Source organism: Mixophyes fleayi, chromosome 2 (genome assembly GCF_038048845.1).
Source record: "Mixophyes fleayi isolate aMixFle1 chromosome 2, aMixFle1.hap1, whole genome shotgun sequence".
Lineage (NCBI taxonomy): Eukaryota > Metazoa > Chordata > Amphibia > Anura > Limnodynastidae > Mixophyes > Mixophyes fleayi.
In genome coordinates, this window is record NC_134403.1 from 339,695,952 (window position 1) to 339,711,910 (window position 15,959).

Here is a 15,959-nt window from a genome sequence, read left to right on the forward strand (position 1 = left end):
ACTAGCCCAACCAGTCTCCTATCTGTTCACGTAAAATAAATGTAGGTTTAACTATTTCATTGATATGACTAAAATCAAAACTATTTTTTTGTTAAATGACAGTGAAACAAGCTGGGCAAATAAACAGATACTGAAAGTAATTACAGCCAGTACCAAGGCTTGGTGTGCTGGGAAGCAGGACTACAACATTCTTATTTTATAACAAGTATGCAAAGCATGAACAATAGATTCCTCTGCCCTTCTCTGATTGGCTAGTACAACAGCTGCCATGCCTACAAATACACAGCACAGGCTTCTAACAGGCAAAACCAGATTCCCTGCAGTTCACATAAATGCTAGATACTAGGTCACTCTCACTCCTAATATACACTGTGCTGGGATCTTCCTCTAATGGATCTGAGTGGACGACAGAGCAGAGGACAGTGCTGGACTGAAAGGAGAGAGAGATAACACACGTTCCACATTGGATTATAAAACAAGACAACATCACAGAGACTATCCGGGTAAGTCAATCACATTTCTATTTAAAATGACAACACACCTGGCTGCTAACTGTGCACAAGATTAAACAGAGGGGACAATACAAACTGCAAATCAACAGTTGTCTATGTGTTACAGACATGGAAGGTGATTAAACAGTGTTCATTCCTCTCTCTTCAATACCAGAAAGTTAGACAGATTACACCATATGCCACAGCTGTAATATCAGGACAGGTAGGAAATTTTATACTATGCGTCAATTCCTGAAATATGCAGAAACAAGCATCAGAAGTATGATAATAAATGCACATATTAATGTTTAATAAACCTCTCCGCCCAAGCCTTTTATATGGCACACATAAGAGTTTCTTAGCCATTCTCCTATCATGTACTTCCTTATGTCTGTAAATGTTGACCGACTACAGCTGTAATGTGTGCGTACATTAATATCAATTAACCCCTTGTATCTCAAAGTAAAGACATTACCTCTACTGGTAAAGTACACTAATTAACTACTTGTGCTGGTAAAAGTAATCCAGTACGTTTACTAATGAACCCCTCGTTTCTGTACAAGCCAATAAAGTACTCCTCTAGTGTTCATACATGTATATCCATAAATCACTTACATACCCTTGGAAACCATGTAAAATATATACCACTTATTGAGGTACCACCACTGATACCAACACTCATTTCTTTTATATGCGTTATACTTCGCCAATACATAAAAACATCATTTTGAGTTAAATTTAAAAAAAGCCTATGTGCTCCCTGAATCAGTCTGAAACACTCCAGAGTGTGCATACATTAAATGTATAATATAGAAGTGTGATGTCACTCAAATGGACAGGGCCAGTTTTCACACACTGTCAAGCATGATTTACAATTGAGTAACATAATCTTAAAATATATGTTGGCCACACACATGGCGTCATGGGGTAACTGCTCTCAGAATGTGTGTGCACTAGCACGCCCCAGGGTCACCAGATGTCAACTAGACGTTTTCTCTGGATGAGGGTGGTCAAATTGGACAAGATCAAGCGTCAAACAGCCTGGTGGACTTTGAGTGTCAAACTTTCTGCAGTGGAAGGATGTCACTGAGGCTGATTAGGTAAAACCCTGCAGAAAGCCCATTTGGGCCTGCAGAAGTATAAGCTCAGGTGACGGCAGGGCTGAGTCCAGGGCACATCAAACCTGTGGATCTACTGGGTAGTGGCAGGTGGTTTATTCCAAAAAGTGTATGCAGCGGATTCAGTTCTCCACAATATTACCTCGCACCCCAAGAAGGGGGCATATAGACTTGGATGGCTAAGCCCAAACCTACACAAAGAAATCAGTCTTTATCATAATAAAATTATGATGGAGCCCCCACGGCCCATTATAAAGTCATACATACCTCTCAATGACTGCTCCATCCTCAGGCCCAGTATTCACAGTAGCAATCTGGCACATTACTCTGAATTATATATATTATTTTATCATTATTTTCCATTTTCCAGGTCATATAACTGCTAGGATAAATTCATTATGAAGCCTTATTCAGTTCTTTAAGACATATTTTTTCCTCTACAACATGGCCCCCTGCTCTCAAAATATCTCCCAACTCGGCCCATCCGCTCTGCACCCCTTACTCACACTGAACGTTATTTCTGACTGCACCCACTCTGTGGAAACTCTCCCACCCCAACACAACAAGACTTTTCTCTGGCCTCCAAAAGTCAGACTTTTTCCCCCTTATTCTACCCAATTTCCACCCCTCTATGCAGTTAACATTTATTCTCACTCTATACTCAAACATCTTTCCGACTCCCAAAAAACAACATTGCTGTGTGAAAGGATCATATGGAATTACTAAGCACTTCTTCCCATTGCAATCTGGCTGAACCAATATTCAATCTGTGACACTTAACCTTATTTATCAAACTCCTATTTTCCTACAGATATCAAGATTCCTCCTAACACTATTTGTTAATACTCAACCTTATTTGACTATTGTGTAATGTATGCTGGGGCTATAAAAATACACGTTCATAAATAAAAAAAGAACTGCTCTTCAAGTCAAAAACATAGGTAAGGTAATTTCCCTTCAATAATATAGGTGGAGCGGTTTCATAATATACAGCTCCACCTAGAGGCCATCATTAGAAGTTTTGTACGTATAACATTTGACTTTAAATATCTCTGAGATAATAAGAGTACCAGCTTTAACTCTACTCTTAAAGCCGACTGATTTACAGCGGAGCACACGGTCCTCTCTGAACGCTTCTGCCCCTTTCAAACTTCTCCGACGATGATCTCTATCAAATGCAGTGCTTGGCCCTTAACGGAAAAATGCGACATTAATCATGGACTTTTCAACATGGTGCTCCTAAATGCAATGTGGTGAAACTACATAGTATATAGCACTCAGTTGAGAAATAGTCATTATAGCAGTAGGAGGAACATTTCTAAAAACAGGTACTGTAACCCATAGCAGCCAGTTTGATTGGTTGCCATGGGTAACAACATATTTCTGTACAGTTACCTGTGCACTATTCTATGTCTGTTTTATTATCCATTTAGGGACACAAAACAGGAAAACAAAAGTTCAAAAAAATGTGTTACTGTAGGGTTAGACAAAATATTATCTTGAGGAGAAAGTGTGTATGTAGCTGGTACGCTACAATGGGATTATCCCCGGCATTTTATAATAACTGAAGTTTATTTTCACATGCCCTTTATATGAACTTATTCAGAGTATTGCTAGGATATTATAAAGTAACATGTTACTGGCAACAGAGAGGAGGATAGGATCATCTCTAAACAAAAACGTTTCTAAATCTTAACAAGCACACTTCTCCTGGTAAAAGTTTGTAAATTTCATATAAGGGGTGTTGCAATGTATATATTTTTCTCCCTTTGGCCACATAACCACTGGAATTTTTGAATATGCATTTTTAAAGCTAAGTTAATGCATGTAAACATATAGGAGACTACAAATCATCATTCTAAGGGAGACCAATTCCATTTGCATTCAGACTTGTGTTGTATCCCTGTTTTTCTGAAAGCTACTTGTTCCATTGCTGCATTACAATACATTTGAGTCTATACAATGATCATTGAAATGCGAGTAAACCGCATATGAAACCTCAGTAAAAGACATTTCAATACAGGAAAGCTCCCTTTAATCAAACAGAGCTAAATTGCTAAGTGAGAAAAGTTGCTTGTTTGTACAACCCACTTTTACACTTCTGCTTTGCGTCCCTTTTGCTGGGAATAACGATTTAGGTTCTTAGTCTACTCAAGTCAATTTATTTATCTGTCTTTTGACACAATGCTTTCTTTTGGTTGCATATTAAAATATGTTAATTACCATTAGAAACAACTTCAAAATGTACATTTGTTTGTTAATTATTTCTGTAGTTACTTTCTGCCAAAATATAATAACCTAGTTCTCCCAAGTAGAAGCATTTCACCAAATATGTGCCAGCTACTCAATGTCCGAGTACGTCTCCTGGTATAGTGTCAGGAACAAGGAGATGAGGTTTTTTTTTTTACAAAACCCCCCTAGAAATAGATGACCCCTATTATCAATAATTAGAGATCCAAGCTGAACTCATTCTAATCAAGCTATTAGACCACATTTGTATGGTCTCAACCTGTTTTCGTAGGAGTGCCCCATGAAAAACTTTGCATTGGCCATATAATATCAGAATTTGGATATTGTTTGTAACGGACAGGTGACTTGGACCTCTCACTGTATCTCAATGCCATGGACTGCAGGGATCCAAGACTTCTGGTCTGGACAGGAGCACACATTCGCCATCTTTACGCTTACATTTATAAGCATAATGCTGCAGATGGCAGTGCAAAGTAGGACGTTTATAAGCATCAGTTTGTAGCCTATCCTTACATTTTCAAAGCTGGGCAAATGCAATTATCAGATGCAATGGTGACTAGAAAATGTATGTAGCCAACCAGGTTTGTAAAACAGTAACTTTTAACACATATCTATAGTTCAAAATTGCAAACTGTACCACTATCGTATTACTGTGCACCAGTGGGCAAAGTTGGTAAAAATTCTGAATTCTGGCTAAAGAAGTTACATGAGATCCCATCAGTCTGTAATGATATATTGTCCAATGTTTACATCTAGTACCCTACTTGACTTCAAAATTAGCACTGCCTATTGCTGGTAAATAGTAATAACACTGCCTAATAACTATGTTATGTTACCTCTGCATGACAATAATGTAAGATCCAAATAGAACTTTGAAAACAGAACCAATTATGATATTCAGACTTTTTAAGTTTTAAATTGAAGGCCTGTGTTCATCTTGCCCAACCTGTTCAACCTATCCCTCTCCTTTGTATCTTCCCCTCATCCTTTAAACACACTCGTCTCTCCCCATACTCAAAAAAACATTCCTTGACTCTGCTTCTCTCTCTCCAATTACAGCCCTTATCTCCCTCCAAACTTTTCCAGTGATTTGTCTAAAACCTTCTTGCTTCCTTTCTCTCATCTCACTCCCTTCCCTTGACCCACTTCGATCCCTCCACTACACCGAATCAGCCTCATTAAGGTCACCTCTACGCTAAATCTAAGCAACACTTTTCCGTTCTTATCCTTCTTGACCTCTCTGCTGTCTTTGATATTGCTGACCGCCTTTTGCAAACTCTGCAATCTATTGAGCTCTGCAACATCGTCCTCTCCTGGTTTTTCTCTTATCTCACCAACAGCTCCTTTCCAGTCTCTACACCCGTCTCCACCTCCCCCCATCCTCCCTTAGCTGTTGGAGTTCTCCAGGAATTTGTTCTTGGCTCTCTGCTCTTCTCCCTCTACACCTCCTTCCTTGGTGACCTTATCACTTTGGTCTCCAGTACCACCTGTTTGCTAATGACACCGAAATCTATTTTTCCTCCCCTGACCTCTCCCCTTCACTTGTGTCTCCTGCTGTCCCTCTGCCATCTCTTCTTGATTGACCCAGCACTTTCTTAAACGCACTGTTTCCAAGCCAGAAATAATAGTCTCCCCTTCACCTCCATGGCTTTCCCACCCCCTCTCAGTTATTACTACCTTCTTTTCTGTCCCTCAAGTCCGCTGCCTATGGGGTCATCCCAGTCTCCTCCCTCTCCTTCAAACCTCACATTCAGCCCTCCTCCATGTCTGGAATATATCCAAGATCTGGCCCTTTATCATCATGGAAGCCCCCAAAACTCTTATTCACTTGTTAATCTCTTGCCTTAATTACTGCAACTTCCTTCTCTCTGGCCTACCAGACTCCCACCTTGCCCCTCTTAATTCTATCTTCTCTGCCAGTCACTACATTGGTTCTCCATAGCCTTCAGAATTTAATTTTAACTCCTTATTCTCACCTACAAAGCACTCAACCTATCCTGCCACCCTATATCTCCAACCTCATCTCTACACACAATCCTTGCCACCCGTTCCACTTTGCCAATTACTGATTACCTCTTCTCACTTCTGCCTCCAGGACTTTGCCCGGGCTGCTCCCCAGCTGTGGAATGATCTCTCACGCCCTATTAAATTAACCTCTACTCTCCAGGACCTTCAAGCATGCCATTAAGATTCCTTTCTTTACTCAAGCCTGTCAGCCCGTCTCCTAATTCCTTTGTCTCAGTTATTGTTTCTATTCCCCCCACTCAGTACCACCCTATTTGTGTGTTCTTCTTCCCTTTAGCTTGTAAGCTCTCATGAACAGGGCCATCTTTCATCGTGTTCTCGTTCTACTATTCCATCACCCCCTGTACCTCTAGGTCTGCTTCCCTAGCCCAGTTTTCTTGAGCTCATACCTACTTCACGTTGGACATTATCATCTCACTCACTGACCAGTAAATAATTTGATCTGCATGAAATGTTATCTGTGTGTTGTTCGTTTAATCAGTATGTCTGGTCCTTGTATTTTGTTTTTCATTGTGTTTATTGTGTACTTCTGTTTATGTCATGTAAGATGCTGCAGATCTATTACGGCGCCTTATAAATAAAAGATAATATTATTATTAGGTTGTCCCAAAAACAGTAATTGCAGTTGTCAGATTATGTCTTATGTCATAATGTACTTAATAAACACGTCTTTCCCAATTAAGCCAAATTACTCATTTACAAATCTTGACATTAAGAAATAAACAAATGAACTCTCTCAAAATAGCAACTTACAATAACTTGTCTTTTGTTTTATTTGTTTAGAAATCGGAAACAATTTCTTCCTAAGCCTTCTTAGCTTCAGCAGATTAAGTCAAAATGAAGGATCGACTTCAAGAACTAATGCAGAGAGCAAAAGACCTGGAACAGTCCAATGAAACAAAACCATCCACAGCAGGGTCGGTAGAGTTCCAGCAGGAAGCTGTCATATTCGAGCAAGAACCTATCATTGACTGCTATTTAAAGGACATAAAAAAACTTCAAAATAGTATTAAGGAGCTTTCAGACAACGTTACAAAGTTTGGACAACAGCAGAAGACTCTGGTCTCCTCTATGAGAAGATTCAGTGTTCTGAAGACTGAGAGCAATATCGCGAAGGACATCAAGGTTCAAGCAGAGAACATTAAAAACCGCTTGGACACTTTATTGCAGCACGCAAAAAAAGCAGAAACAGAAACAGGACAGTCATCCAGCCGTACCAGGACCCTGCAAAACCACCACGCAACCCTATTCAGAAAATTTCAAGCCACAATGATTCAATATAATGAGACCATTGTGACCAAGCAGGACAAATGTAAAACATTTATCATCCGACAACTAGAGGTGGCTGGACAAGAGGTAGATGAGGATAAAGTGAACAAAATGATGGAACAAGGCAAATGGGATGTCTTTAACGAAAACCTGATCACTGAATCAAACATCACCAAAGCCCAATTATGTGAGATTGAGCAGAGACACAAAGAGCTGTTAAGCTTAGAACAGCAGGTGAAGGATTTAAGAGACCTCTTTCTCCAGATTTTTATTTTAGTCGAGGAACAAGGGGAAACTTTGAACAATATTGAAATGACTGTAAATAATACAGAGGACTATGTCAAAAAGACAAACGAGAAGTTCAAGTTGGCCATTAAATACAAAAAGAAAAACCCATGCAAGATGTTATGTTGCTGCTGTTGTCCTTGTTGTTAAAATATTACCAACTGTTGACTTTGGTTGCTGTTTACGTTATTTAATTTTGTAGTAAAACAGAACACGACGCACCAAATTTATTTTGCACAGCTTTTCTTGCTGAACAGAAGCCGGGTGTTTTCACATCCAAGAGATCCATGTTGAACAGTTAATGATACCATTAGCACTGTACCTTTGAAGCGTATATAGAATATTAAATTTCACAATAGCAACAGTGGATCAGTCACTTACACACAGTGGAGGCGGCCATCTTGTGTGCTGTACCAGTATTCAGGAGAAAATGGTAACCAATTTACCAGCAGGAAGTGACATCACTGAGGCGTAAGTAGCTGCTCCACTGTGTGAAGGTAACAAATACACAATAAGCAGCATAGTGTATATATACAAAATAACTGGAAACATGTTGTGAGTTTTGTCTAGAATGGTCCAGTAAAGTATCTTACAATATCAAATTATTGGGGGATATTGAAGTCCTGTAGTTCCACAAGAGCTCAATGTTGTTATTACTGTGCAGAATAGACTACCAACGTAATCATAATGCAAAAAGGCAGTAAGTGCCGTGTGATAGATCTAAGGGCACACCACATCTGTATGACACTGGGGTGAATGGGTGAGCACTATCTGCCTACAGATTATTTCTGCACATGTAATAGTAAAGTAATACACAATGGGAAACATGTAAAAGTAGGTATTCCTATGTAAAAAAAGATGGTGTATATTTATCTATAATGTTTACATAGATATTCAATTATTGCACAATATACTATTATACCACATCATTCCTTGTAAATGTCCAGCATATAATACCAGTTCCAATGGCCAGTATATAACATCAACATATTGTATCCACCAGTTTCCAGCACTGCTGATGTAGGACCATGTCCAATATGATTATTTTTTTATGAGGAGGCAAGTTTCAAACTGGATCTTGGTAGTGCTACTGATGCAATATATTTGGATTCTGCAAAAGCATTTAACACACATAACACAATGTTATAATCATCTTCTAGCAAAAATGATTGAGGTGAAGGAGAGCCATAGTTGCCTGCAGATAGCTGTCTTTACATATCTACACAGACTGGTTCATCTTTCATGTCTCCACCTTCTACTCTCCTCATTCCAGCCGTATCATTGGTAGATTCACAGAAATCCCAGTCGCCAATGGCCGCCTGCTACAATTATTCCACTACCTTATGTATCAATGTTTCCCACACCTCTCAAGACTACAAATTCATTTGGATAGGGCCAATGTTACCTTTTGTTTTATGTCATTGTACTTACTTGTAAACAATTACCTCAATGTACAGTGCTAAGTAATATGCTGTTGTCTTATAAATAACAGATAATAATAATAAGATGAAAGTAACAGGTCTAGGTGTGAACATATAGGTAGAGAACTGGTGGAAGGATAGCAGACAAAGAGTAGTAATAAATATAATACATTCAGACTGGGCCTAAGTTATTGGTGGTGTACCAGAGGGATCAGTAATTAATGATTTTATTAAGACCTTATAGATGGCCTACAATGTAAGGAGTCTGTATTTATCTATTACACTAATCTATGTCAGGTTATTAATACAGAGGAGAGTCATTTTCTACAGAAAGACTTAGACCAATGGTAATCTATGACACAATATGGCATTGAAATGTAATGTAAAAAAATGTAGCATTCATGCCCCTAGGCTGTTGTAATAAACTATGCTAGTTAGACGTTACATGGAATACCATTAAAGAAAATGAAGATGACAAAGTACTTTGGATATTCGGCAAGTAGCTGCAAATAGTGCCAGACATCAGCTACAAAAGGTGGATACAATTCTGGATGTATACAAATGTGGATAAATGCGCATGAAGCAAATATATCCAAAAGTCACTAGTCAGACCACATGTGTAATACTCTGGTATAGGTTGGGGTACCATATTGTAAGAAGGCAGAACTAGAGAGGGTTCAGAGACAGACAAATTCATTGAGGAAATAGAAGGGTTAAACTAGAGAGGTTAGATAAGGTAGGTTTATTTACTTTGGAACAAAAGCTGTCTTAGAGGTGATGTCATTAACATGGATCTATTTAAAGTCAATACACAGATTTGTATAATAACGTTTTTGTATCAAGTATCATACAGAGATCAGCACCTGCAAATGGCAAAAAGACAGCGTCACCATAAGCATAGGAAGGGGCTCTTCACCCTAACAGTGGCTAAGCTGTGTAATTCTTTACCATGTGAGGGGATGACGGCAAATTCACTAACAGAATATATACATGGATGGATGCCTTTCTTACATAAAAATGGTATACCTAGCAGAGGACATTAATGCCATTTTGGGGTCAAGAAGGAATCTTTTCCCCTCTGTAAGGTACCTGGATGACTCTCACACTGGGGGATGTTGTTCAGCCTTCACAATTATAACTAGAATTATGAAAGTTTGAACTCAATGGATCTGTGTCTTTTTTACCACCTTACAAACTATGTAATTGCCACGTTCACCTGCACCCTCCACATTTGTTACAGAGCTTTCTGCTAAATTAAACTTCACAGAGTTCGCCCTGTACAGTTACTATCAGATGCTGCCACTCAAGCACACATGAATATATTTCTGCTCTAACAGGGTCAATGTTTTCAGTACTGGTCGACTCTCTCTGTAAGTTGAATGGGACACTTGAAGGTAAAAAAAAAAAAAAAAAGTAAACACAAACCTGCATGTTGTGCTAGTTGTGTTCAGTTTGTGTCACACACTTGCTAGTAGCAACAAAAATATGTAAAAATGAAACTATACCCTCTGTATATAGGTAGAACATGCTCATACACCATGCTTGTCCTAAACAAGTATTATTTTAGAGGATGATGGACGCATGTTGGGGAATCATTTCCTCTGCGCCCTGAAATGTACAAAATCACTATTAGTCTAACTTCATGTTACTCTGCTCTAATTAGCCCTCTGTTGTAAGTGAAATCAATAAATTGTGAAACAGTATTTACCCCCCCCCCCCCTTCATTGAAGATTTCCCCTGTGCGGAGCCTATTATGGACTGGTCACATTCCAACATCAATATTAGTAATACAGTATTCAGTATTAGACTTTATTATTTATTTTTTGGAACACTTTGAACTGTCAGAAAATACCATTAGTTTGCCATACCAGGAGGTATAAGCAAAGAAAATCTAAGTACAATTGGCAAAAAAGTGTTTTGTTTCTTTTTATTGAAAGGTCAAGAAAGTGAACTAAAAGCAAACGTATATATTGTTTTCTAAACACCACCAAGAAATACCTTGTGGGTCTTGCGTTGGCATCAGTCCACCTTTCTTAAACAGCAAAAAGCTGTCTTGAATGAACTACATAAGATGTGTAGGAATATGGGCAGCCCAACAAAGGCATATTACTTTGAAAACTAGACAACCTACTGCATCAAATGAGGATACTCATGAGTTTATTGAAGCCAGAATGGGGGAGATCTGGGCTTTATAACCACCACCATCTCAATGTTAACGCTTTCTGTAGTGTAGGGTGTTATTGTCTGGTGACCATCAGACAATAACTACTAAAATAGGGCGCAAGATGTGAAAGAGAGGACCCCACAGTTACTTGGAGCCAGGATGGGGCGAAACAGGGGCATTAACACACCCCTCCCCATTTCCTAGGCTGCTTAATGTTTTCTGTAGTGTAGGGTGCTATGGTGTGATGATACACAGGATTACCAGACACTAACATCTATAGGGCCACACCTTTCAGATGTTTTCTGCAGTGCAGTGGCTGAGCTCCACCTGCTCAGTGACGTCACAGCGCACCGATATAGTGACATCATCATGTGCTGCCTCTTCCCCCAGCCTTCACCAGCAACACACTCACCATACCTGCAGTGTTATTTTTAGATGTTTAACCCCATGAGTGCTAAGGACGAACGGACCAGGCCAGGGCACGTTAGAGGTCTATGTGGACAATGAGTCCCACGCGTCCTTGGCACTGAAGGGTTTGAAGAGGAATAATATTTCTATAAACCACTTTCTCCTGCCAATGGGAGCTATAACTTTGTCCTTCCAACACACGGGACGGCCAGGGTAACACACGGGACGGCCAGGGTAACACACGGGACGGCCAGGGTAACACACGGGACGGCCAGGGTAACACACGGGACGGCCAGGGTAACACACGGGACGGCCAGGGTAACTGGAAACCAAAGGCTTCTACAGACAGATACTTTTGTGTCCGAGCCTGGAAAGAAAAGCTCATTGAAAAGTTTATATATTGGTTAAGCTCACAAGTTATCTGCCTCCGAAGTGAGAAGATCATGGATCCACTTTAAACCAATCAAAATGTACGAAATGATAAACCAAACAGTTAAAACATGATCCTCTCTCTCTCTCTCTCTCTCTCTCTGATAGATGAGTAATATATACTAATCACATCAACTCTGAGATCTCAGCTTTTGCTGACTCCAGGTAGCCTTGATGGAAGTCTCTCAAAGTAAATAGTACCTTGCTGGATCTGGTGCCATCACAAGGAACTAAAGGACAACAGAAACTCTGCTCTGATTGTGCATCTTCTAATCAGTGGGATACCTAAACAGGAAGAGGGGGAGGGGGTGGGGGGTCTGGTGTACTTAAAGACAAAGCAGCTGTTCCTTCTGTAAAGTAAATGGCTTTGATTTGCATTATCTGCACATTTGTAAGGTAAGTATGGTATGAGGTAGGAGGCACGTTTAACGCGCCAGGTGAAAAACACCAGACCACGCCACCTATATATACACAAACATGTGCTTATATTAGAGTTCTTTAACAAACATGTAATCAATACCGACATATTATTTGCAATTTGCATTGTGTGACTGTATTGTGCAAGAACAGGTGAATAATGCAGAATATAAGATGAATAAAAGTACATTAAAAATGTCCTTACTTACACCAACACTGGTTTTCCTGCAATCCTCGGGTGCCTTAGAACCTCTGCCACGGTCTCCTTAGTTTCCTCCATCCTTTCCACATCGCTGGAATCAATAACAAACACCACTCCATAGGACTCGGCATAATAGTTTTTCCAAATGCCACGGATTTGCTTGCCGCCACCAAGATCAAATATTGTGATGTCAAATCTCCCCTGTCTCACATCTGCTTTGGAGAATCCCACTGTCGGAGCCACATCTTGCGGAGACTCTGTTACAAAAGATCAAGAGTCAAGAAGACATGCACAATGTTCCAAAAACAGAATGCATCCATTCCCAACACTGACATTATATATACAGGCACGAATATTGTTTTATTTAGCTACGGGAATGGTTGATGCAACATGAGAGAACATGGTTTGCTACAGAATCTGTTTGCTTAAACTTTCATTTATGTTTACAGTCCTAAAACTAATGTGATGTTTACAAGAAAAATACAGATAAAAATGCATGTTTTTCTTTTGAAACTGGATACTTTTTTAATATTAACAAATATACACGTACAAATTCATATAAATAAAAATAATATATCTCAATATACAAAAGAAGAAGTTTGTTTAGTTGTTTGTGAATATCTTCCACAGCTCTCAGGGTAAAGCTGCCAAATCTACATAGTTATTTAGTATCGAAAAAGTAACCTATTAGATCACATAGCGACAACGAGACAATGTGACAAATATTGAAAACATAATTTTTGACTTGTAAACAATTGTTTGACGCTGGTAGGAAACCTCGGTACAACATGACGACAACGCGACAAAGCAACAAATCTTATTTTCTAAATAGCATTTTTGGTCTATTTACCAAATAATTTGCTTATAAAAACTGCTACACATTTCAAATCTGATCTGTGCATCCTCGGGTTATGGTGCTAGTTCAATATAATACGCTAAGGCAACATGCCTTCCGCCCAGCCTGTTACAGGCAGGTGTCAATTGCCCTTCTCCCTGATCTTCCCATTCATGTGGCTGTCAATTCAACTCCCCTAGATCTTTCAATCATAGAGGAGAAATTAATCACCAGCAAAGTCCCTTCCAAGCCTTGTGGAATGTCAGGACAGACAAACATTGCTGATTTTTGCTCACACCTCATACCCAGAGATGCGCGCAGCTGTACATCAGGCAAGGCTCCGAGGGGACGTAACAGGTAATTGAATTCATCATCTTTATTTATATGCCACCACAGAATCCGCAACAACCGCATAATCAACAAACAATAAACAGAAAAAAAAATACACATAAATAAAGGAGAAGAGAAATAATAGAATCAGTAACAATCAATACAAGAGACTAGAGAGAAAGCAACTACATAAGAAGACACAACTAGAACAAAGGAAACGAGGATGAGGAGATAGGAGGTAGAGGGGGCCAAATTAGTGAGAGTTAAAATTAAGAGGATAAGAGTAGTAAGTGGAGATGAAAGAGGTGGAGTGAAATGGGCAGGTAGGTGGAGCATGAGGAGGAAACGGTCTTAGGATGGGTCCAGGTAGGTAAATGTCAGAAGGTGATTTTTGAGTGAGCGCTTGATACATTGCACCCATAATGGTAAGTTCACAGGAAGTGGCATCAATATCGGCTTAGCCTAACTGAAATGGCCAAGCTGCAAGATCTGGTGTAAGGAGTATACATGGCAAATATAACATTTTGTTTTTTACTTTAACTTAATTCCTTAAATATTTAATTTTGGGTTGAGTTAATATATATATATTTTTTTTTTAAAAAGGACTTTATATTGACATATTACAACATTGTTTTGGAGTGCTGTTTTGTTTGTACTCCCATGTCTAAGAAATGTGTTGTCTAACAGTTATGTCACAGCCAAGCCAAGTACAGTAATCTACTGTTCCCTAATTGGCCACTGGGGACCCTCTCTCATTGGAGAATATAGCTGATATCTTATTTAACCATGGCTGAGATAGACATATTGTAACTCACACATGTTCAGGGCTAAAGCCATACGTAATAGATCAATTCATACTCCATTGTATCACAAATAGCAAATAGAGGGGACCCTGGTAACTGACCACTGCACACCATATACAACACCTCCACCATGAACTCTCCTCCTCTGCAATCCGATTCAGGTACCAGGTATGTGGGGAAGAGGTTTAATTAAGAAGGGTTTGTCCTAAGTGCTTTAGTAGGAAAGGACCACAAAGCCTAATACAGGGTACAAGGGACCATGCTAACTTCTCCGGGTCATTGAGTGACTGTGAACTCAGCAGCACTAGTGTGCTCCGCTCACAATCAGGGATACAGCAGCATGCTGTATGTGGTATCAGGGACATCCCCTCCTCTACCTGCCTCTTGTATATAAGGTAAGAAGGAGGGTGAAGTCGGGCACTGGAGAACACTGTCAGGAAGGGGTGATTTGCTGTCCAAATACTCCCAATAGCCACTAAAAGGGTTTGTCCTGCAGATTGCAGTAATTTGCCTACCAGTGTGAGGGGCCAGGCTGTTAGTTCATACAGTAAGTCATTTCTCTGCACCAATGTACTTTAAATGGGCACTATAAGCAAAATACAGAAAAACATAACAATGTTTAATACAACACTAACTATTACTTTCCTATATCTGCATACTTATTTTAATAAATATATAAGTATTTAATAATATGATCATTGTATAAATCTCTCCACCCACATTTCCACTCTTTAGCCCCCTGGAGCAAGCTCTCACTCCAGGGCTGCTGTAAAATAACTAGAATAATAATTACTTAATATTAAAGCTGCTCTGGAGTTGTCAGTGGGAACAGTAGCCAGAGATACCTACCTATTTTATAGCTAGGGGCACTTTTATTTACATAAATCAAGTATGCAAAATTAATTACATGGTGAGTTTCTCTACACACAGAAAAGGAACAGATTCACAATTCAAAGTAAACTGAATACACAACTGCAGCAGCATCAATGGTGGTGCTAACCAACCAAGAGTCTCCTAGACTCCCTGTATAAATGTTTGGACAAATAGATAATTGGGAAATGGTTTGAAACCTTTTCTTCCATTTCTAATTGGTTGACTGGACCAGCCATTTCTGGAAATTCATAAAACTCTTTGTATCATTTAATTAGCATCAGCGTTCGTTAGCGACGTTAATGGCAGGGTGTTTTCTACGGGATTGTTGTCGCTTGCATGCGTTAGGATTTTCTCAGGCCTAGCGAGCTAAAAGTACAGTCAGTACATTAGAAGAAAGACAGAAAAAAATTATTTAACTTTTATTTAATAAAACATTTTTGAACCTGGGGGGTGGTGATGTTGTGTTTTCTTTGATTGAAATCAATTGAAATAAATGGTGTAGGAGGTTGCTAATATCTAAAATACTTTTAAAGCAGCTAACCAACGCAGTCCATACAATTTAAAGGGGTGGTCATGCTGCTTGTTTTTTAAATAATTTCTTGCTATTATTGCTAGCACGGGTCCTATCTCAATAGAAGG

At 39.3% G+C, this 15,959-nt stretch overlaps 2 protein-coding genes across 2 annotated transcripts in view; one reads left to right on the forward strand and one right to left on the reverse strand.

Moving 5' to 3' along the window:
* Positions 1 to 15,959, reverse strand: part of ARL13B (ARF like GTPase 13B) — a 47,470-nt gene that overhangs the window by 23,383 nt on the left and 8,128 nt on the right. The window contains exon 4 of the mRNA XM_075197040.1: positions 12,487 to 12,736. Within this exon, the coding sequence (XP_075053141.1) occupies positions 12,487 to 12,736 (250 nt within the window). The remainder of the gene's footprint in view (positions 1 to 12,486; positions 12,737 to 15,959) is intronic.
* STX19 (syntaxin 19) lies at positions 290 to 8,394 on the forward strand. The gene is made up of 2 exons (XM_075197041.1): positions 290 to 503; positions 6,668 to 8,394. The coding sequence occupies exon 2, from the start codon at positions 6,722 to 6,724 to the stop codon at positions 7,586 to 7,588; it is 867 nt and encodes a 288-aa protein (XP_075053142.1). The 5' UTR covers positions 290 to 503; positions 6,668 to 6,721; the 3' UTR covers positions 7,589 to 8,394.

Coding starts and splice junctions, on each gene's coding strand:
- STX19 (XM_075197041.1), top strand. CDS start 6,722: ATGAAGGATCGACTTCAAGAACTAATGCAGAGAGCAAAAGACCTGGAA.